The sequence below is a fragment of the Leptopilina heterotoma genome, unplaced genomic scaffold, assembly GCF_015476425.1.
Source record: "Leptopilina heterotoma isolate Lh14 unplaced genomic scaffold, ASM1547642v1 Lhet_80, whole genome shotgun sequence".
NCBI lineage: Eukaryota > Metazoa > Arthropoda > Insecta > Hymenoptera > Figitidae > Leptopilina > Leptopilina heterotoma.
The window spans coordinates 1633759-1656602 of NW_025111181.1; the positions used below are offsets into that span (position 1 = coordinate 1633759).

General features: G+C 26.0%; 2 protein-coding genes across 3 annotated transcripts in view; one reads left to right on the forward strand and one right to left on the reverse strand.

Annotated features, from left to right (window-relative positions):
* LOC122511081 (brefeldin A-inhibited guanine nucleotide-exchange protein 3) overlaps positions 1-22844 on the reverse strand; it is a 33920-nt gene that overhangs the window by 10149 nt on the left and 927 nt on the right. Inside the window, exons 3-15 of one of the 2 annotated variants that reach the window (XM_043626125.1) lie at positions 22385-22519; positions 17481-17646; positions 15598-15727; positions 15203-15472; positions 14429-14662; positions 7516-8117; positions 5010-5194; positions 4776-4938; positions 4348-4656; positions 2108-2330; positions 1872-2027; positions 1096-1717; positions 92-962 (exon numbers count right to left, since the gene is read on the reverse strand). In XM_043626125.1, coding sequence (XP_043482060.1) covers positions 92-962; positions 1096-1717; positions 1872-2027; positions 2108-2330; positions 4348-4656; positions 4776-4938; positions 5010-5194; positions 7516-8117; positions 14429-14662; positions 15203-15472; positions 15598-15727; positions 17481-17646; positions 22385-22519 — 4066 coding nt within the window. Of the gene's footprint in view, positions 1-91; positions 963-1095; positions 1718-1871; positions 2028-2107; positions 2331-4347; positions 4657-4775; positions 4939-5009; positions 5195-7515; positions 8118-14428; positions 14663-15202; positions 15488-15597; positions 15728-17480; positions 17647-22384; positions 22520-22844 lie in introns of both variants that reach the window. The other variant, XM_043626124.1, reaches the window with a different exon arrangement.
* Positions 18427-20995, forward strand: LOC122511083. Its single transcript, XM_043626126.1, has 8 exons — positions 18427-18565; positions 18664-18834; positions 19215-19303; positions 19482-19549; positions 19621-19846; positions 20010-20179; positions 20283-20400; positions 20596-20995. Exons 1-8 carry the CDS (start codon positions 18463-18465, stop codon positions 20926-20928), a joined length of 1278 nt encoding a protein of 425 aa, XP_043482061.1. The 5' UTR covers positions 18427-18462; the 3' UTR covers positions 20929-20995.

Here is a 22844-nt window from a genome sequence, read left to right on the forward strand (position 1 = left end):
TTAATTCTTACTTTTTTTTTACACAAAATTGGCAATTTTTAAATTTCTTTTTAAAAGTATTTAATAAAATTGTTTTTTTTTAATTACTTACCCTGTAGATAGGTAACGAAATCAACAACCAAATCAGTAGTAAGTCCACAGCATTGCTTAAAATTAGGAGCAAAATTATCCCAACCTCTGACTATTTTCGAAGTCTTTCTCAACCAATTTTGCACCATTGGTAGGAGCAAATGATTGACACAATACAATCCAAAAGCTGGTCCCGGAACATTGAGAGTATCTCTCAAAAGATGAAAAAATGTCTCAAGAACATGTGGTTGATATCTTCGTGGACAAATCATTGTAGCACTAGCCAACCCCTCAATCAAAATATACCAAACTCTTAAAATTCCACTCGGTCTATCCAAACTCTGCAGTGTCACAGTCTGACCAGGATCAATTTTCGTCAAAATTTCATAAGACATCTCCGGTATATTCTCACAAATCGAATCAATTTTCTTATCGAATTTCATAATTTCAATATTCGGAATATTTGGATCAACGTATTGTGGAATTGTCGACATTGGTATTCGTTGTGCCGAATGGAATATCGGACACGCTGGCATTCTGTACATTGATGCTAAAATATCACTGCAACTTAAAAGATACTTTAAACTCTCAACGCACAATCGCATTTTTCGTGCTTCCAAAATATCGATATCTTGATCATTATCGAAATTATCATTGTCAGTGGAACCTCTCACGTGTCGCAGCAGGCATAATATACAATCGAGTGCTGCATTCGCGAATACCAGTGTATTGTCAGTTGAGAGAAAAACACGGAATACTTCCAGTAGAGGTGCAGATTCGACACTATCGGAATTGCCCACCGAGGCGATTCTCAATGCTCCGAACAGTGGACGCCATCCTGAACGTATTTCTGTTCGATTTGTCTCAACGAATTCGCAGATACAACTGACGATCTGAAAATTAGAGGAAAATTAAATGGAAGTAAATTAGAAAGGACTTTAAAATAAATACTTTAAAATAAATACTTTAAAATCTCCTAGAACCAAAAAATTTAGAACCTCTGGGTTCTTGGCCTGAAATATTTACCTGATCTTGAACATCACTGTCGCATAATTCCAGACACAGGAGATTTTCAAAGGGTTTAAAGAGAGCTTCATTGAAATGAAAGTGCGCCAATTCGACTTGCTCGTTCAGCAAAGCTGTCATTGAATCGTGAATACACTGAACTGCTTTTTTGGAAATAGTACGATCCTTGTGGCAAGCCGCTTCCATAAAGTGTGGTCCTAAAATACTCCAAACTCTCATCACGTGGATTAGAGGTCTTCCACTCTTAACACATTTCAACATCACTTCTCCCAATCGGCTCAAAAGCAGGACATTCAATTCATCCTCCCTCGGTTTACTCCTCCTCCACCAAACTCGTCTATTCTCCTTGATACCGTCAATATTCTTGAATAACTGATCCTTACTTGCCTTACACAATGCCGTTAGGAAGAAGCAAAGAGCTCGTAAATTCAATTTTAATGCCGCATCTTCGAATAATCTGTCCACTTGTTGTGACAGGACGCAAACAATTTTCGCCGCATAATCCGCTGGCAGGATACCATTAAATTGACTGTCGGCATTTGAGTCTTGTATTATTTCCGGAATTGTGTCTATTCCAATGTTTTGCGTGTATGGACTCGAGAGGAAACTGTAGACATCGACACTGAAATGGAAACAATATTAGAATTTAGAGATTTCAGATTTCTTTCTTCATTCTTTTGTCCTCTTTTTGTTCATACAAAAAAAACCTTTTTTTTAATTCAAATTTTTTTTGTGCCCATTTTTTGCCCTACTATTTTTTGTTCTATTTTCCTTACCAAGTCTCGTCTTCGTCAATATTGAAATTCAGTTTATTCGATTTCGAATTAATGGGACTTTCCTTCTTCTCCTTTTTATGCTGAACCTTAGGCATCGTTGGATTTTGATTCTTTCCAAAGAAATCGTGTTCCAGTTTACTTACATACAGGCAACAACTGAAAAAAATTGGTTTTTTAATTTTTCTTCTTTTTGATAACTTTTTAAAATTTTAAGAATTCTAAAGAAGGAAACTTACGTAAAAACGTGAGGCCAACAGTCACTTCCATGACTGCCTAATTCTAATCCTCTGCCTAAAAGTACCTCCATACTCAAGGCATGCGAAGAATGGAGATTCGTAGCTCGATTCTGTAACTTAAGTCTAAGAACATCTTTGGTTCTCCTCAATTTTGAAATTGACTGTTCAGAACACGCGGCTTTCGCTAAAAGTGCAAAAATCGCTCCACAACGATTTTGCAAACCTGAAAAATCAAAAGACTATTTTCAAAAATTGTTTCTTAATCTTCGTGCCTCCAAGAAACCCAAAGGATGAATATCGAAACTTATTAGCATGAAATTAATACTCTGCGTTTCTTGGAGCGATTTTTGGGGTCTTTGATTACGAAATTTGAATCAGAATTCAAAAATTCAAAATGGCAGACGATTTTCAAAAAGTTCTTAAATTTACCCAAAAATTTCTGCTATTCAGGGTTTTTTGAATCGCTCTTTACGAATCCAAGATCAGTTTGTCAAAATTCAAAATGGCCGATTTAAAATGGCCTACGAGTTTTTCAAAAAGTTCTTAAATTTGCCGAAAATTTGCTATCCTGTGGTGCGTTCACGTAACTTTAACTTTCATTTAAAAATTTCTCACTTTCACATTCATTTAAAAATATTTTCACTTTCAATTTCACACAAAAATTCTCACTGTCACTCAAAACAGTTCCACTTCAAAGTTTAATTTTTTTTTTAAGTGAAAGTGAAAATTACTTGGGTGAAAGTGAACATTATTTGAGTGAAAGTGAAAATTTTTTGAGTAAAAGTAAAATTATTTGAGCCAAAGTAAAAGGGGAAATTTTTTGATAAAAATTGAGAATTTTTTTGGGAAAATAAATTTTTTTAAAAATAAAATCAATATTCTTTTAGTGAAAGTGAGAATTTTTTTGTAATGAAATTAAAAATTTTTGAGTAAAAGTGTAAGTGAAAATTTTTTGAATGAAAGTAAGAATCTTTTAAGGAAACTGAAATTTTTGGAGTGAAATTAGTGACATTTGATTAGTGAAAGTGAAAGTGAAAGTAAGAATTTGTTGACTGCAAGTGAACATTTTTTTGAGTGAAATTAAAATTTTTTTAGTGAAGGTCAATTTTTTTTTAGTAAAAGTGAGAATTTTTTTAATGAACATGAAAATTTGTTGACTGAAAGTGACAATTTGTTAAGTGAAAGTGAAAGTAAGAACTTTTTTTGTGGAAATCAGAATTCTTTTATTAAAGGTGGGAATTTAATGAAAGTGGAAATTTTTTAATTGAAAGTGAAGGTAAGAATTTTTTAAGAAAAATGAAACTTTGTGAGTGAAACTAAACATTTTTTTTCAGTGAAATTACATTTTTTCTAGTTAAGAGCAAAATTTTTTTAGTAAAAGTGAGAATGTTTTTAATTTATTCTAAAAATTTTGATGAGTGAGAGTGAAAGTAAGTATTTTTTGAGTGAAAGTGAACATTATTCGAGTAAAAGTGAGAATTTTTTGAATAAAATTAAAAAAATTTGAGTAAATGTAGAAATGAAAATTTTTTGAATGAAAGTGAAAGTAAGAATCTTTTGGGGAAAGTGAAATTTTTGGAGTGAAATTAATGATAATTTTATTACTGAAAGTGAAAATAAGAATTTGTTGAGTGAAAGTGAAAGTAAGAACTTTTTAAGTGAAAGTCAAAATTCTTTTATTGAAGGTGGGAATTTATTTAATGAAAGTAGAAATTTTTTTAACTGATAGTGAAAATTATTTGGGTGAAAGTGAACATTATTTGAGTGAAAGTGAGAATTTGTTGAGTAAAAAAAAATTATTTTGTCAAAGTGAAAGGGAAAATTTTGTAGGAAATGTGAAATTTTTTTGATCAAAATTGAGAATATTTGAGGGAAAATAAACTTTTTTTGAGTAAAGTCAATATTCTTTAAGTGAAAGTAAGAATTTTTTGAACGAAACTGAATGTAAGAATTTTTTTTTTGAAAATGAAACTTTTTGAGTGAAATTAAAATTTTTCTAGTGAAGAGCAAAATTTTTTTAGTAAAAGTGAGAATGTTACGAATCAAAAGTCAGTTATTAAAAATCCAAAATGGCGGATCCAAAATGGTGGCCAAGTTTTTAAAAAATTGACTAAATTTGCCTAAAATTTGGCAACTTGGAGTCAATGGGATCGCTGATTAGGAGCTTAGTGACAGTATTTAAAAATCCCAAGTCCTGGAACTATAATAGAGGAAAAATACCGAAAAAGTGCTTAGCGTACCCAAAATGTTGCTCAAAATTGCCGCCTTATGAAGACCCTCGAGAGCCAAAATAATTGTATCCTTAACGCATCTACTGCCACCGTCTTTATTCAGAATTCCCTTTCCACTCTCCTCTTTACATGGATTCAATCCAGTGGCCAAAACTGCGACCATACTGTCCCAGCAGCAAGTCAATACACGTCTTGATAATTTGGCACCAGCTTCCGCCTCCGACGTCGGTTCACTTCTTGACAATTGTGCGCGTTCCAATCGTCGAAAATCGGAAAGAAATTGACCGCCTCTTTGACATCCGCTTATTCCATCGACATCTGATTTAAAAAATCAAATAAAAATAAAGGAAATATCAAATAAAAAAGAAAATTCGTGAAAAAATGTGTAATTTGCGATAAATATAGTTTTTACAGATAAAAGTTTTCTATTTACTAACCAATGAGAACATTAACGAGTGCACTGTTCTCTGTCGAATTTGGATTATAACCACTTTTCTCAAGAAGATTACAAGCTAGAATTTGTTGATACAATTCGGAAAGCCAGGTGGCTGATAAATAAACCAATACACCAGATCCATGAACCTCTTCTACGAATTGTTCCTAAAAAAACCCCCCAAAAAAAGGTCAAAATGGTAAAAGCGGTGGGATTTTTGACAAAAGACGCAACAAACCTCGTTTATCGGCACTTGTCTCGCTTCCTCCTCGTAATAATTGAGTCTAATTAGTTTCAAATTAAGAAGTAATGCTGCATAGGTCGCTAAATATATTCCATCAGCGTTCATAATCGTCAGCAAAGAGCACGTATCTTTATTTGAATCACAGTCCTCCTGGAATTTTTGCTGCGAAGCAAATACACCTGGAATAAAAAATATCTTGATTTAATTTTTATTAAAAATTTTTATTAAAAAAATTAATTAATTTTTTTGTTATTAAAAATAATGGATTTATAGAAAAATTTTAGTTAACATTAAGAAAAATTATTTTCACAAATAATACATTTTTTATGGGAATTCAATTATTTAAAAAAAATTTGAAAAAAATTCTTCTCAAAGAATCAATTATTTTCATAAATAATAAAATTTTTCTCGAGAATTCAATTATTTAAAAAAATTTTGATAGAAATGCTTTATAAATTTGAAAAATTATAATAAAATTGATTATAAAATACAATTATTTTCGTAAAATATAAAATTCTTTATAGAAATACAATTATTGTCAGAAATATTTGTAAAAATCTTCGAAACAATTCAATTATTTTCGTAAAAAATAAAATTCTTCGAAGCAATTGAATTATTTAAGAAATTTTAATAAAATTCTTCCCAAGAATTCAATTTTTTTCAAAAATAAACATTTTCACAGGAATTCAATAATTTAAAAAAAAATTTAATAAAATTCTTCGTCAGTTTTCAATTATTTTCAATTATTTTCAATTATATTCATAAAAAATATTATATTCTTTTTTGGAATTCAAATTTTTTTTTTATAAATATTAAAACTTTTTTTAGGAATACAATTATTTTCGTAAAAAATTAAATTCTTTTTAGGAACTCAATTAGTTTCATAGAAAATTAATTTTTTTTAGGAATTCACTTTTCTTCATAAATAATAAAATTCTTTTTAGAAATTCAATTATTTTCACAATTAATCGCAGAATTTTAATTAATTTTGTATACAATTTGAATTAAATTATATAAAATAATAATTGAATTATTCCTTTCAGATTTAATCAAATACTTCAAAAAAATTCAAATATTTACAAAAATTTTAATAAAATTCTTCCCAAGAATTCAATTTTTTTCAAAAATAAACATTTTCACAAGAATTCAATTATTTAAGAAAACATTTAATAAAATTCTATGTCAGATTTTAATTATTTTCAATTTTTGAATGAAACTTCTTTATGGAATTTAATTATTTTCAAAAAGTTTTAAAAAAATATAAACATCTTACTAGAATTCAATTGTTTAAAAAAATCTAATAAAATTCTTCATCAGATTTCAATTATTTTCAATTATTTAACGAAATTTCTCGATAGAATTTAATTCTTTCCAAAAAGTTTTTAAAAAATTTTGAGAAATTTAATTATTTAAAAAAGTTTGTATAAAATTCTTCACAAGAAATTAATTATTTTCGTAAAAAATAATATTTTTCTCCGGAATTCAATTATTTTAACAAATAAAATTCTTCACAGGAATTAAATTCTTTAAAAATTTTTTAATTCAATTTGTTGCAAGAATTAAAATATTTTCATCAATAACAAAAGTTATTGCAAGATTTAAATTATTTTTTATACAATTTTAAATAAAATGATAGAAAATTGTATTTTATTCTTAATTTTTTTTTAAATTTGACAAAAGAATTCAATTATTTTTTTAATTTTTGATAAAATTCTTTTTAAAAATTCAATTATTTAATAAATTATTTATTTTTGTATTTAAATTATTGAATTCTAGTTGAATTTTCTAACAAAAATTTATTTTCATTTTATTAAATGAATTTCAGTTAAAATTTTAGATAATAATTGAATTTTAAAAGCAATATAGCGTGAATTTTTAGAAATAATTGAATTTTGAAATTCATTTTTTTGAAAACGTGCAATTGGACTCTTATTATATTATTTTCAGTTTTTATTTTCTAATATGTATTTAATTGGTGAATTCACGAATAGTTCAAATTTTGTAAAATTGAATATTGTAAATAAATTGATTTTGAAAATTGTCGAAGAACTTTTCCGAAAATTAATTGATTTTAAGAGAAATTTTAGTGAAAATTTCTTAAAAATAATAATTTAACGAGGAATATGACGCTAGTAATTTAATTGAAATTATGAAAATAATTTTGAAGAAGTACAATAATTATATTCTTATAATATGAAATAATGATTTTATCAATTTGCTATTTGTAATAATTATAAAACATGAAGAAATCGATCGCTTAGAGTCGGAGACTCGGAGTCATTGATTTCTTTATGTTTTATAGTTATTAAAAAAATTTTATTTTTTACTTTTAAGTAAAATTTTATCCTTTTTATAAAAATATATAAAAATAATCGCTTATAAATTTATAATTTATAGCTTATTTATAATTTTTTTATAATTTATTTTTATTTATAATTTATAGTTATAAATTAAGCCTCAAAGAGTGTTTGAACCAAAAAAAAAAAAAAATTCCACCTACTGTGACAATATTCAGAGGCGAAATTCTGCAAAGCCTCATCAACCTCAATATTACTCCTCAAACAAAGAATCATTGGAATTAAATCGCCTCTCAATGTTTTAACGAAACGCCTGGCATTGTGACGTTCAACGTCAACGTTACATTCCTCGGCAATTTGCCTCCCAACGTGTAGACATTTTGGCAATTTTTCAAGACGTAAACGTTCGCGTTCATTTTCAAGGGCATAATCAGTGTCATCAATACTTGTGTCCTCGTTGACTTCATCTGATTCGTGAGGACCTTCGGTATCAGTCGAATCGCCATCCTCCGATGGTCCATGTCCTGAGGATTCAGAATCTGAGTATGTGCCCTTCTTCATCAGTTCCAATTGCTCACGATAAGTCTTTGGAAGACGGGACATTGACTGATATGTCAATGGACCACGATAATCACACGATTCAAGATCATCGTAGAGACTATTAATTGTGCAGGTATATTTGTGACTTATTGCCTTTCCTTCGCATAGTTCTTGTAGTGCCGAGAGCATTGCAACAATGCATGCGACGCTGGCGTTGAGGACATTAACACCCGAACTTATTGACTCCTCAATTGAATCCATAACACTGAAAGACAATATTTTTATTAGTAAAAGAATTTATTTTTTAATTATTAAAATAATACTAATACTGACAATAAATAATAATTATTATTGTTTAATTATATAATTATATTATTATTATTACTAAAAATATTATTTTTACTCCTAGATTGGGATAAGTATTCAACTCTTTTGAAAATTTCAAAAGTGGACCCGATATTCAAAACATTGTTTGAATTAATAAAGGTTTTTGAAAAAGTATAAAAATTAAAATTTAAGTAGTAAATATCAATACTTTGTCAGACATTATTATTATTGTTCCCAGATTGAGAGACTTCTTCCAAACTTTTTTGAAAACTGCCAAAGTCGACTTGACGTTCAAGATATTATTTTTTAATTTTAACTAATAAAAAGTATTAAAAATTAAAAATTGTAAGTAGTAGATGTCAATATACTATCAGACAGTATTATTCATATTCTTAATTTGAGAGAGTTCTTACAAAGTATTTTAAAATTTACAAAAGTTGACTTGACGTCTAAGATATTATTTCAATTAATAAAAAAATTAATTAAAAATTAAAAAATATAAGTAGTAAAAGTCAATGTGGTGTCAGACATTATTATTCACATTCTTGAATGGATACAGTACTTTTAAAGTATTATCAAAATTACAAAAGTGGACTCGACGTTCAAAATATTATTTCAATTAAAAAAAAGTATTAAAAAAGTATTAAAAATTTTAAATTGTAAGTAGTAAAAGTCAATGCACTGTCAGACATTATTATTTACATTTTTGGATTCAGACAATTCTTTCAAACTATTTTGAAAATTGTAAAAGTGAACTCGACGTTCAAAATATTCTGTTAATTAATAAAAAATATTAAAAATTGAAAATTGTAAGTAGTATAAGTCAATGTACTGTCAGACATTATTATTTTATATTCTCAGATTCAGACAGTTTTTCCAAAGTATTTTAAAAATTGCAAAAATGAACTCAACGTTTTTTCAATTAACAAAATGTTCATAACAAATATTGAAAATAAAAAGTTTTAAGTAGTCAAAGTCAATATATTGTTAGACATTATTATTTAAACTCCTGTATTGGGAGAGTTGTTCCAAAGTATTTATAAAACTGTAAAAGTGGACTCGACGTTAAAAATATTATTCGAAGTGATAAAAAGTATTAAAAAAGTATTAAAAATTGAAAATTGTAAGTAGTAAAAACAATGTACTGTCAGACATTATTATTCACATTCATGGATTCAGACAGTTCTTCTAAAGTATTTTCAAAATTACAAAAGTGGCCTCAAGTCGGCGTTCAAAATATTATTTCAATTAATAAAAAGTATTAAAAAACTATTAAAAAATGAAAATTCTAAGTAGTATAAGTCAAAGTATTGTCAGACATTATTACCCACATTTTTAAATTGAGTGTATTCTTCCAAAGTATTTTGAAAATTTGCAAAAGAAGTGAACTTGACGTTATTGGAATTAATAAAAGATTTTTAAAAAATATTAAAAATTTATAATTGAATGTCAATATATTGTCAGACATTATTATTCACATTATGGAATTCAGAAAGTTAGTCCTAAGTAATTAAAAATTACAAAAAGTGACTCGACATTTAAAATATTATTTCAACTATACCTATAGAGTCAAAATACTCCATCTGCCAATTAGCAGACAATCGAATTTTCGAGTTTTGCGAAGCTAAGATCTTTAAAAAATTTAATTGTTAGAAGACAATTGATTTTGTTGTTGCCTATTGTTCCTTAAATGTTAATTTACAAGAATTTCAATTAGAGAAATAATTTTGGCAAAATTACTAGTCAAAATACTCCATCCGCCAATTAGCAGACAATCGAATTTTCGAGTTTTGCGAAGCTAAGATCTTTAAAAAATTCAATTGTTAAAAGACAATTGATTTTGTTGTTGCCTATTGTTCCTTAGATGTTTGCTTACAAGAATTTTATAAAACAAAATAATTTTGGCAAAATTACTAGTCAAAATACTCCATCCGCCAATTAGCAGACAATCGAATTTTCGAGTTTTGCGAAGAAATGAGCTTTAAAAAATTCAATTGTTAGAAGACAATTGATTTTGTTGTTGCCTATTGTTCCTTAGATGTTTGTTTACAAGAATTTCATCAAACAAAATAATTTTGGCAAAATTACTAGTCAAAATACTCCATCCGCCAATTAGCAGACAATCGAATTTTCGAGTTTTGCGAAGCTAAGATCTTTAAAAAATTCAATTGTTAAAAGACAATTGATTTTGTTGTTGCCTATTGTTCCTTAGATGTTTGCTTACAAGAATTTTATAAAACAAAATAATTTTGGCAAAATTACTAGTCAAAATACTCCATCCGCCAATTAGCAGACAATCGAATTTTCGAGTTTTGCGAAGAAATGAGCTTTAAAAAATTCAATTGTTAGAAGACAATTGATTTTGTTGTTGCCTATTGTTCCTTAGATGTTTGTTTACAAGAATTTCATCAAACAAAATAATTTTGGCAAAATTACTAGTCAAAATACTCCATCCGCCAATTAGCAGACAATCGAATTTTCGAGTTTTGCGAAGAAATGAGCTATATAAAATTCAATTGTTAAAAGACAATTGATTTTGTTGTTGCCTATTGTTCCTTAGATGTTTGTTTACAAGAATTTCATCAAACAAAATAATTTTGGCAAAATTACTAGTCAAAATACTCCATCCGCCAATGAGCAGACAATCGAATTTTCGAGTTCTGCGAAGAAATGAGCTTTAAAAAATTCAATTGTTAAAAGACAATTGATTTTCTTGTTGCCTATTGTTCCTTAAATGTTAATTTACAAGAATTTCAATTAGAGAAATAATTTTGGCAAAATTACTAATCAAAATACTCCATCCGCCAATTAGCAGACAATCGAATTTTCGAGTTTTGCGAAGAAATGAGCTTTAAAAAATTCAATTGGTAGTAAGCAATTGATTTTGTTGTTGCCTATTGTTCCTTAGATGTTTGTTTACAAGAATTTCATCAAACAAAATAATTTTGGCAAAATTACTAGTCAAAATACTCCATCCGCCAATTAGCAGACAATCGAATTTTCGAGTTTTGCGAAGAAATGAGCTTTATAAAATTCAATTGTTAAAAGACAATTGATTTTGTTGTTGCCTATTGTTCCTTAGATGTTTGTTTACAAGAATTTCATCAAACAAAATAATTTTGGCAAAATTACTAGTCAAAATACTCCATCCGCCAATTAGCAGACAATCGAATTTTCGAGTTTTGCGAAGAAATGAGCTTTATAAAATTCAATTGTTAAAAGACAATTGATTTTGTTGTTGCCTGTTGTTCCTTAAATGTTAATTTACAAGAATTTCAATTAGAGAAATAATTTTGGCAAAATTACTAATCAAAATACTCCATCCGCCAATTAGCAGACAATCGAATTTTCGAGTTTTGCGAAGCTAAGATCTTTAAAAAATTCAATTGTTAAAAGACAATTGATTTTGTTGTTGCCTATTGTTCCTTGAATGTTAATTTACAAGAATTTTATAAAACAAAATAATTTTGGCAAAATTACTAGTCAAAATACTCCATCCGCCAATTAGCAGACAATCGAATTTTCGAGTTTTGCGAAGAAATGAGCTTTATAAAATTCAATTGTTAAAAGACAATTGATTTTGTTGTTGCCTGTTGTTCCTTAAATGTTAATTTACAAGAATTTCAATTAGAGAAATAATTTTGGCAAAATTACTAATCAAAATACTCCATCCGCCAATTAGCAGACAATCGAATTTTCGAGTTTTGCGAAGAAATGAGCTTTAAAAAATTCAATTGTTAAAAGACAATTGATTTTGTTGTTGCCTATTGTTCCTTAGATGTTTGTTTACAAGAATTTTATAAAACAAAATAATTTTGGCAAAATTACTAGTCAAAATACTCCATCCGCCAATTAGCAGACAATCGAATTTTCGAGTTTTGCGAAGAAATGAGCTTTGAAAAATTCAATTGTGAAAAGACTATTGATTTTGTTGTTGCCTATTGTTCCTTAGATATTTGTTTACAAGAATTTTATCAAACAAAATAATTTTGGCAAAATTACTAGTCAAAATACTCCATCCGCCAATTAGCAGACAATCGAATTTTCGAGTTTTGCGAAGAAATGAGCTTTAAAAAATTCAATTGTTAGAAGACAATTGATTTTGTTGTTGCCTATTGTTCCTTAGATGTTTGTTTACAAGAATTTCATCAAACAAAATAATTTTGGCAAAATTACTAGTCAAAATACTCCATCCGCCAATTAGCAGACAATCGAATTTTCGAGTTTTGCGAAGCTAAGATCTTTAAAAAATTCAATTGTTAAAAGACAATTGATTTTGTTGTTGCCTATTGTTCTTTAAATGTTTATTTACAAGAATTTCATTTAGCAAAATAATTTTGGCAAAATTACTATAATAAAAGATACTAAAAAATTATTAAAAATTAAAATTTATAAGTAGTAATAGTCAATGTACTGTCAGACATTATTATTTACATTCTTAGATTTAGACAATTCTTCCCAGGTATTTTGAAAATTACAAAAGTGGACTAAAAAAAAATTATTTTAATTAATAAAAAATAATAAAAAAGTATTAGAAATATAAAAATTGTTAGTAGTAAGAGTCAATGTACTGTCGGACATTATTAATAATATTGCTAGATTGAGACAGTTAATTTGCAAAGTATTTTGAAAATGACAAAATTGAACGCAGGATTGAAAACATTATTTTAATTATAATAAACGATTCAAAAAATTATTTGAAAAAACAAGTAGTAACAATTAATATATGGTCAGACATTGTTATTACCATTCTTATATTGAAACAAATTTTCCAAATTATTTTGAAATTTACAAAACAGATTTCACTTTCAAAATAATGTTTTTATTACCAAATATTAGAAAAATATTAAAAATTTGTAAGTGTAAGTAGTAAAAATCAACGTATAGTCAGACATTATTAATCATATTTTCTAAGGACAGTTTTTAGAAAGTATTTTAAAAATTCCAAAGCTGAAGCCGGCATTCAAAATATTATTTTCATTACCGAACGGTATTAAGAAAGTATAGAAAATTATAAATTTTAAGTAGTAAAAGTCAATAGTTAATAGTCAATAGTCAAACATTTATATAAATATTCGCACATTCAGGCAGTTCTTCGCGAAGTATTTTGAAAACTGCAAGAATTCACACGAGGATCAAAATATTAATTTAAATAATCTAAATATTTTTATAGAATAAAAGGTATTAGATAGTTTCAAACGTGTAAGTAGTAAAAATCGATGTATGGTCAGACATTATTATTAATAATAATATTTGTATATTAAAATAGTTTCTTGAAAGTATTTTGAATATTAAAAAAGTGGACACGCAGGATTTTATTTTAACTAAAAAAAGGTATTAGAAGCTTATAAATTTGGCAAGTAGTAAAAATCAATATTTGGTCAGACATTGTTATTAAATATTGCTGCATTAGGACACGTTCTCCTATGTATTTTTAGAATTACAAAGATGGACACAGTGTTCGAAATATATTAATTAAAAGGTATTAGAAGCTAATAAAATTGTCAAGTAGTAAAAATCAATATATGGGTCAGACATTGTTATTAATATTGCTAGATGAGGACACACTGTAAAAAATTTAGGGAGTTAACGGACTCGGGAGTTGGGAGTGAAATTTTTCGAGTTAAAAATCAACTCCAAAAGAGAGTTAATTTCTAACTCCCTTTATTCAACACCCGCGCGAGTTATTTTTTCCTTGGGTAGTTAGCATTTGGGTATGTGAAATTTTAACTCTCTTTATTTAACTCCCCTGGCATTAACTCTCCAATGGGTGCGACTTTTATAGACCCCCCGGGGGAGTTAAAATTTAACTCCCTTTTTTTACAGTGCAGTTCCTCGAACGTATTTTGGAAATTTCAAAGTTGGACTCGTCACACAAGTTATTATTTTAATTAACAAAAGGTATTAGTATTGTATTAAAATAACAAGTAGTAGAAGTCAATATATGGTCAGACTGTGTTAAAAATATGTTTAATTCAACAATTAGTAGTAAAAATAAATTTTAATAAATTACTGTAGGTAATTTTTGCTTTCTAAGAGAGTACTTCTCGACACAGTAGTAAGTGGCATTTCTAGTCAGACAAATATTCTTTTAAGAAATCAGTGAAGTAGATATAATTACCACCAAAATGAAAAAATTTAAGATTTTTACTCAAGGAACTAAAGTGGTCTCTTTACAAACTAAAAATTTGGGAATTTAGTGTTTTAAGGTCATTTTGCAATAAACGAAGACAAAAATATTAAACTTACAGTCTCATTAAAGCCATATCACTCTGTAGCTGACAAGATTTATCCTCCTCAACCAAAAGTGGTCCAGCAAAATCAACCATTCGACTGGGACTACGAAGAAGTTCCCTAAGAGCTTTTAGAGGTTCCAAACGATGCTGTGGTGGAGGGTAAAGTAACATTCTATGAAATACTGATTCTAAAACAGGTCTAAGTGGACCTACACAACCAACCAGTCGTACCAATTCCGTGCCAATGCTGCAAAAATAATTAACCATTCTTATTATTAATTGTTAATTATTAATTATATGAATTAATTCTAATTATTACACTGTAAAAACAATCTTAAAGTATACTTACAGCCCAAATGGATTTTTTTCTTAAATTCAACTCTTTTTTGGGCTTAAATTAAATTTTATTTAATTTAATTAAAAATTAGACAATTCGATGTCTTAAAATCAGTTCCTAGTCGGAAATTTAGTTAATATTTGGACTAATGAAAGTTGTTCTAGTCAAAGTTGGGCTTAAAACAAGACTTAATTTTTACAGTGTAAATATTGATTACAGTAATTAATTCCATTTCTTAAATATTACTTGGTTATTAATTCTATTTTTTAATTATTAATTATAGTAATTAATTACATTTCTTAATTATCACCTAATAATTAATTCACTTTCTTTAATATTAGTTATAGTAGTTAATTCTAATTATTAAGTTCCGTCTATTTAGCTGAATTTAAAATTTATTTATTTATTTATTTAATTAAATTAATTAGCTTAAATGAATTTGAACCGAACCTATAAACAGTTTTCGCCTGATGACTATCGAAACTCAATGATGTTGTTAAATATCCAGAACCACGGCCGACTTCCGCTTCTTTACCCTCGCGTGATGTAAATGACTTGTCCACTCGTGGCGTTCCAAGAAATGCTATTAAAGCTGGACAAAATTTTTGCCAAAGAAATGTTGTAAAGTGAGAGTTTGTGTGTATTTTTTGAGGGAGCGACGATATCAGAGTGTGAAGACACTCTAAAAGAAAGACCACTGTACTTCCGTTTCGTGTGGTACTGGAACAACATTTCCTTAAAAATTACACATACACAATATATATATATATATAATACAAAAATTCAGACGTAATTGTCTTTCGGGTTAATATTTTTTTTGCAAAACAATTTTTCAATTAACTTACTTTTGGGCCTCGTCCAACTTGCAACAAATGTATTGAAGTATCGGTAACGCCTCATTGAAGCAAGACACTCCTCTCTCACGAACGTTTTTGTTTCGCTTTGCGTTCTCATCCATTTCTTGGCACTCCTCATCTGTAATTGTGCTCAATTTCATTATTACTCTTCGAAAAAAAACAAAAAGAAAACAAAAAGAAAACAAAAAAAAAGAAAAAAAATGAATAATTTTTATAGACTTTCACCAAAGGGGGAAAAAGGGGAGGGGGAATAAGATTATTTTCTACTAAATAAAAGTATTTTCATAAAAGTATTTCTTTATTAAAGAAAAAATGTTGAATTTTAAGAATTATCGATTTTTCGAAAAATTCAAAAAAGTATTTTTTTACCAAATAGTGGAACAAAAAAATTCGGTAAAGTGTTTTTGAAGAGCCCGAAAATAATTAAACCAAATCCCACGAAAATTAAGAAAAAATGTTGAATTTTAAGAATTTCCATTTTTCGAAAATTTTAAAAAAATAATTTTTTTTTCAAAGAGTGGAACAAAAAAATTGGGTAAAATATTTTTGAAGAGCCCAAAAACAATAAAACTAAATCCCACAAAAAAGTAGAAAAAATGATAAATTTTAAGAATAATCGATTTTTCGAAAATTTCAAAATAGTATTTTTTTATCAAAGAGTGAAATTAAAGAAACGGATAAAGTATTTTTTAAGAGCACAAAAATAATAAAACCAAATCCCACAAATAAGAAGAAGAAATGATGAATTTTAAGAATTATCGATTTTTCGAAAATTTCAAAAAAGTATTTTTTTCAACAAAAAGTGGAACAAAAAAATTGGGTAAAGTATTTTTGAAGAGCCCAAAAATAATTAAACCAAATCCTTCTAAAAAGAAGAAAAAATGTTGAATTTTAAGAATTATCGATTTTTTGAAAATTTCAAAAAGTATTTTTCTTATCAAAGAGTGGAGCAAAAAAATTGGGTAAAGTATTTTTGAAGAGCTCAAAAATAATTAAGCCAAATCCTACTAAAAAGAAGTAAAAATGTTGAATTTTAAGATTTATCGATTTTTCAAAAATTTCAAAAAAGAATTTTTTTCATCACGAGTGGAACAAAAAAATTCGGTAAAGTGTTTTTGAAGAGCCCAAAAATAATAAAACTAAATCCCACAAATAAGAAGAAAAAATGATGAATTTTAAGAATTATCGATTTTTCGAAAATTTCAAAAAAGTATTTTTTTCAACAAAAAGTGGAACAAAAAAATTAGGTAAAATATTTTTGAAGAGCCCAAAAATAATAAAACTAAATCCCACAAATAAGAAGAAAAAATGATGAATTTCAAGAATTATCGATTTTTCGAAAATTTCAAAAAGTATTTTTCTTATCAAAGAGTGGAGCAAAAAAATTGGGTAAAGTATTTTTGAAGAGCTCAAAAATAATTAAGCCAAATCCTACTAAAAAGAAGTAAAAATGTTGAATTTTAAGAATTATCGATTTTTCAAAAATTTCAAAAAGTATTTTTCTTATCAAAGAGTGGAACAAAAAAATTGGGGAAAGTGTTTTTGAAGAGCCCAAAAAAATTAACTCAAATCCCTTATGAGAAAAATAAAAATGTTAAATTTTAAGAATTTTCGTTTTTTATTACATTACATATGATAAATGCCAGTCTTATGCCTGAGTTTTTGTAAAATTCTTATTATTAATTATAATTTATGTAATTTAATTTGATTTGTTCCTTGAATACAAAAAGCAGGAAGTGAAATATTTTGACAAGTTGAAATTTTAAAGGGGAAGTGGAGAGAAAAAGAGAAGAAAAAACCTTTCAATAAAAAAATAAAATCACGATGATCATTCACACCTTCCTTTCTGGTGTGTAAAATGGACTTCTTACCCAAAAAAAGACAAAAAGAACGCAACGTCTGACTGGTTGCTGCCTGAGCTGCAGTTCTCACGGCTTGATTTCCATTTTCAAAGGCTTCGCAGCATGTCGTTAATATGGCAATGATCAATCTGCCATTCATCGTCCAGTATTGAGAGCAGGCAACTTGGAGTAAAACCTAAAAAGTTAAAAATAATAATAATTAATAATTAATAATTAAAAATAATAATAAAATAATACTTACAATTTTATTTGCAAAAACTACAAATCATAATAATAATAAAATTCTATTGAAATAATAATATTCAATAAAATAAATTTTTATAAATTAAAAATGGTTATTTTTCGTTTTATTTTACAAGTTGAAAAATATAATTCTTCATTTTATCTTTAATTGAAAATATTTAATTTGTAATTATAAAAAGTAAATTATAATACTTAATTCAAAGTTTATTTTCGAAATTAAAAATTTTCATATTCTTTAAAAAACCTTTATTTTCTCAGTTTTATTTTCGACTTTTAATTTTTAGTTCGAATATATTAATTTTTAATTGAGCATAATTTAATTTATTCTTTATTCTATTAATTTTGAAGCGGAAAAATAATTTTCTGTAATATTTTATTTGTTCTTTAATATAAATTTGAAAAGACTGGGATTTACCATTTATCGAGAGGAAACATTTGAAATATTTAATATTTTTTTTTTTTATTGTGAAAAGAAAAATTATAATGATTACACTCAATTATCACAGTATACAATGATATCGAATTGTTTGATCAGGTGAAGGTTAAAAAATTCTTTGCTGACGATCTAACTTATGATTTTCTTCGAATCACTCTCTCGTATCTTTTTAAAACTGGATCAAAAAAACATTATTTTTAAAGCATTGTACATATTAATAAGAATTTAAAAAAATTTTTATGAAAAATTTAGTGAATTTTTATAGTTAATGAAAAATTTTTTCCAGTTTTTTATATTTTACATTTCTTTTTAATGGCTTTTTTTAGTGAAATACTAGTAATTATGAAAAAGCTGTTAATTTTATTAATTTATTTTTGCATTTCTGTTACAAGTGTTTTCACATTGGAAGAAATAAGTAAGTAAACAAATTATTTTCTAAATTTATTATTTTATAATTTTAATTGGTTTTTTTCAGACTTTTTCAATTTTTTTCAATAATTTAAAATTTTTCAGATTGTACGATACAAAATAATTTTCTCGTAAATATTAGAAATAATCATAAAGCCAACATATTTGATGGGAAATTGAGCATTCAATTTACGAGAGAAAAATTCAAAGTCTATACGTATAAAAATACGGAAGACGTTAATTTTTTGATAAATGAAACGTATGTAAATTTTCAGGGTAAGTTACCTAAAGTGGAAGTGAATAATAAATTTTATTTTAATTGAAAATTTCATTTTGGTGAAAAAAAGTTAAATTTTAAATTTATAAAAATAAAATTTTTTAGTTAATTTGTCTCAAAAACTAAATTTTACAGTACAATCAAAATTAATCAATTTGATTGAAATTAAATTATTTTTTATTGAATTAAATTTAAGTTAAATTCAAAAAATCCCATTTAATTTAATTATACTTTCATTCAACTTTAATTTAATTAAACTTTAACTTCATTTAAATTAAATTTATTTTAATTTAAAAAATTCAATTTAAAAATTTTAATTTAATTCCTAAAGAAACTAAATTTAAATAAAAAATAATTTTTTAAATTTCAAATATTTCAGGACGAATGCTAATAGATAATTTATATGACAAAATTAAACCAATAAATCAAATTTTTCACACGCGAATCTTGGGAGTTTCTGTCTTACAGGTAGAAAAGATAAAAACACTATTTATCTTTTTCGAAAAATAATTATCTAAAATCTAAAATAATAATTGAAGATTAAAAATATTTTTATATTGTAATTTAATACCCTATGGAATTAACTTATTAAAATTAATTTAGTTCTATAAATTGAAAAAAATATAACTATTTTTTTCTCCTAAAGGATATTTCTTGTTATGACACTATTCTCACACAGTGTCAAATACTTTTACCGAGGAATAAAACCGATAGGTAATTATTATTTTATTAAAAAAAAGTTTTCCAATTAAAAAACATTTTCAAATTAATTAAAAATTCTCTAGTCCCAAATTTCCCTTTGAAGTGGAAAATGAAATTCTTCACTTGGCAGCGAGTTGTTTAAATATTGAGTTAACGGAAAAAATTGGAAGCCTGTTGCCAAAGGATTTTTCAAAATCAACTGATTTTTATAATTTTGGACCCCTTTCTGTTGATTTAAATCATGAGAATGGAAATTCATGCTCTAGTCATTCAATAACTGAGGAGAAAAAGAAATTGAATTCAATGCAGGTATTTAATTTTTCATTAAATTATTTTTTTTTCAATTAAAATTTTTAATTTTATTTTTGAATTTTATTTTTGAATTTTATTTTTGAATTTCATTTTTTAATTTCAATTTCTAAATTTTTACCTACATGATTTCTGACTAATTTTATTCTTTTTATATAACAAGTTGGCGCTGAATACAATTGTGGATGTTGTAGTTATAGAAGTGAAAACGTTTCTAAAAAAAAGAAAAATGGAGATAATAAAAATTCCAGACGTTTTTGAACCGTATCATGTATTCACCGACACATTTATTCAAATGGCAGGTTATTTTCAAGCTACAAATGGCACTTTCGAGTAAGAAGATTTTTCTATTAAAATCAAATATTTTCATTTTAAATTGTGTCAAAAATTTTCACTTCAATGTTTCAATTTTTTTTTCCCCCATCATTTTTGTTAGAGATTTTTCAACAGTAAAAAGAACAAGTGAAGTTGTCATTGATCAAAGAAATCAAAAGCTTTCAATTTCATTTGGCTTCGGACTCGACAGAGCAAAAATTCATTTTGGTTACTATAAGGTAAGAAAAAAATAACTACAAATAAAAAGAAAAAAAGCTAATCAAATAATTTTTTTAACTAATTAAAAATTAAATTAAAGTCTATAATTTAAAATTAATTTTTTAATAATTCAATTAAAATTAAATTCAATTAATTAAAATTAAATTAAAGTAGAACAAAATTTACTAATTTTTAATTTCCGGTTTCTCTTTCAGGCAAAATACGGTGTTTTATCAATGAGCGGAAATATATCGGCATCAGTTAAAACTATTGATGCTGATGTCAAATTGTCAATGGATTTCGATAAAGAGCCATGCATAACAAGTTTGGATGATTTTCGCTTTTCGCATTTCGATGATTTGCTAATTAGTATTTCCGGTAATGTAATACTTAGTCCCTTAGCGTCAAAGATAGTGACGTCAGTTATCAATAAATGGAGAACAGAGATTGCTGAGTTTATTGAAACAGTAATTGGTCAACTTGTAACGTCTGAACTTGATCAATTCAATTGTGAAACTTACAGATCTGCTCTGAATCCAGAATGTTAGTTTCTAATAAAATATTTACGTATTTTAATTATATGGAAATTTTTTTTTTCTTTTCTTCAATATTTTTGCAGTTAAATGTTACCATTATAATTAATATTTATAATAAAAAATAAAAAAATAATAATATTAAATTGTTATTATTTACATTATTAAGAGACATAATTGCGTAAAAAATAAATGTTATCAGAGATAAGAATAATTCAGAAAACAAAAACATTTTGTAAACAACAAACAAAATTTTTTAATTCTACTTTTATTAATTAATAATTAACTTATATTAATAATAATGATTATTTGTAAAAGTATTAAAAATTAAAAAAATTAAAATTTTTAAGTAGTAAAAGTCGATATACTATCAGACATTATTATTCGCATTCTTTTATTTAGACAGTTCGAATATTTTGAAAATTACAATACTCTGAGTTCAAGATATATTATTTCAATTAATAAAAAATATTTAAAAAATATTAAAAATTTAAAATTGTAAGTAGTAACAGTCAGTGTACTGTCTGACCTTATTATTCAAATTTTTGGATTAAGAGAATTTTGCCAAAGTATTTTGAAAATTTTCCAAAGTAGACTCGACTTTATTTCAATTAATAAAAAGTATTAAAAATTAAAAAAAAATTTAAATTGTAAGTAGTAAAAGTCAATGTACTGTCAGACATTATTATTCGAATTCTTATATTGATACAGTACTTTCAAAGTATTTTCAAAATTACCAAAGTGGACTCGACGTTCAAAATATTATTTCAATTAAAAAAAAGTATTAAAAGAGTATTAAAAATTTAAAATTGTAAGTAGTAAAAGTCAATGTACTGTCAGACGTTATTGTTTACATTTTTTGATTCAGACATTTCTTTCAAACTATTTTGAAAATTGCAAAAGTGGACTCGACGTTATTTCAATTAATAAAAAGTATGAAAAAATAAAAAAATTATAAATTGTAAGTAGTAAAAGTCAATGTGGTGTCAGACCATTATTATTCGCATTCTTGTATTGATTCAGTACTTTCAAAGTATTTTCAAAATTACCAAAGTGGACTTGATATTATTTGAATTAATAAAAAGTATTAAAAAAGTATTAAAAATTTAAAATTGTAAGTAGTAAAAGTCAATGCACTGTCAGACATTATTTTTACATTTTTGGATTCAGACATTTCTTTCAAACTATTTTAAAAATTGCAAAAGTGGACTCGACGTTATTTCTATTAATAAAAAATATTAAAAAAGTATTGAAAATTTTAAAGTTGTAAGTAGTAGAAGTCAACGTACTGTCAGACATTAATATTAACATTTTTTGCTTTTTGTGCATTTTAGTACATTAAAAAATAGAAATATGTACTTGATGTTTAAAATATTATTATTTATAGGTAAGTATGTATGAAACTATAAATATGTTAATAAAAATATTATATATTTAATAAAAAAATATTAAATTAAGTGACAAAACATACTTTAAGCATATCAGTTTGAGTATCATCAGATTGTGACAAAATTGATCCCATTGCATGTAACATTTGTGCAGGTAGCCACAAAGAATCATCTTCCGGTTCATATGGCGATTGAAATCTGTCATCTCTTAACATTTTCTGAAATTAGGTATAAATTTTATTTTATAATCAGAATTTTATTCATAATTTTAATTTTGATTTTAATTTCAATTATAATCGTAATATTAAAATTATTTTTTCATTCTTTTCTTCTCCTGAATTTGGAAAATTAAAAAAGAAATATCTTTAGAGAAAAAATTTCTATTGTTTATTGTTGAGAGTAATTTTAATTTATAAATTATGAATTGCAAAATATCGCAATCTAATTATTTATCGTACAATTCCTCAAACATAAAAATTTACTTATCAAATTCGGAAGTGAATTTCCTCAATATAGCCTCTAATACTGTATTTCTGAGGGAAA

Bases quoted from the DNA above. Each gene is read 5' to 3' on its own strand.
- LOC122511083 (XM_043626126.1), top strand. From the start codon at position 18,463: ATGGCTTTTTTTAGTGAAATACTAGTAATTATGAAAAAGCTGTTAATT. The intron at 19,550-19,620 runs GTAATTATTATT...AAAATTCTCTAG, and splicing joins CCGAGGAATAAAACCGATAG to TCCCAAATTTCCCTTTGAAG. The intron at 20,180-20,282 runs GTAAGAAGATTT...CATTTTTGTTAG, and splicing joins GCTACAAATGGCACTTTCGA to AGATTTTTCAACAGTAAAAA.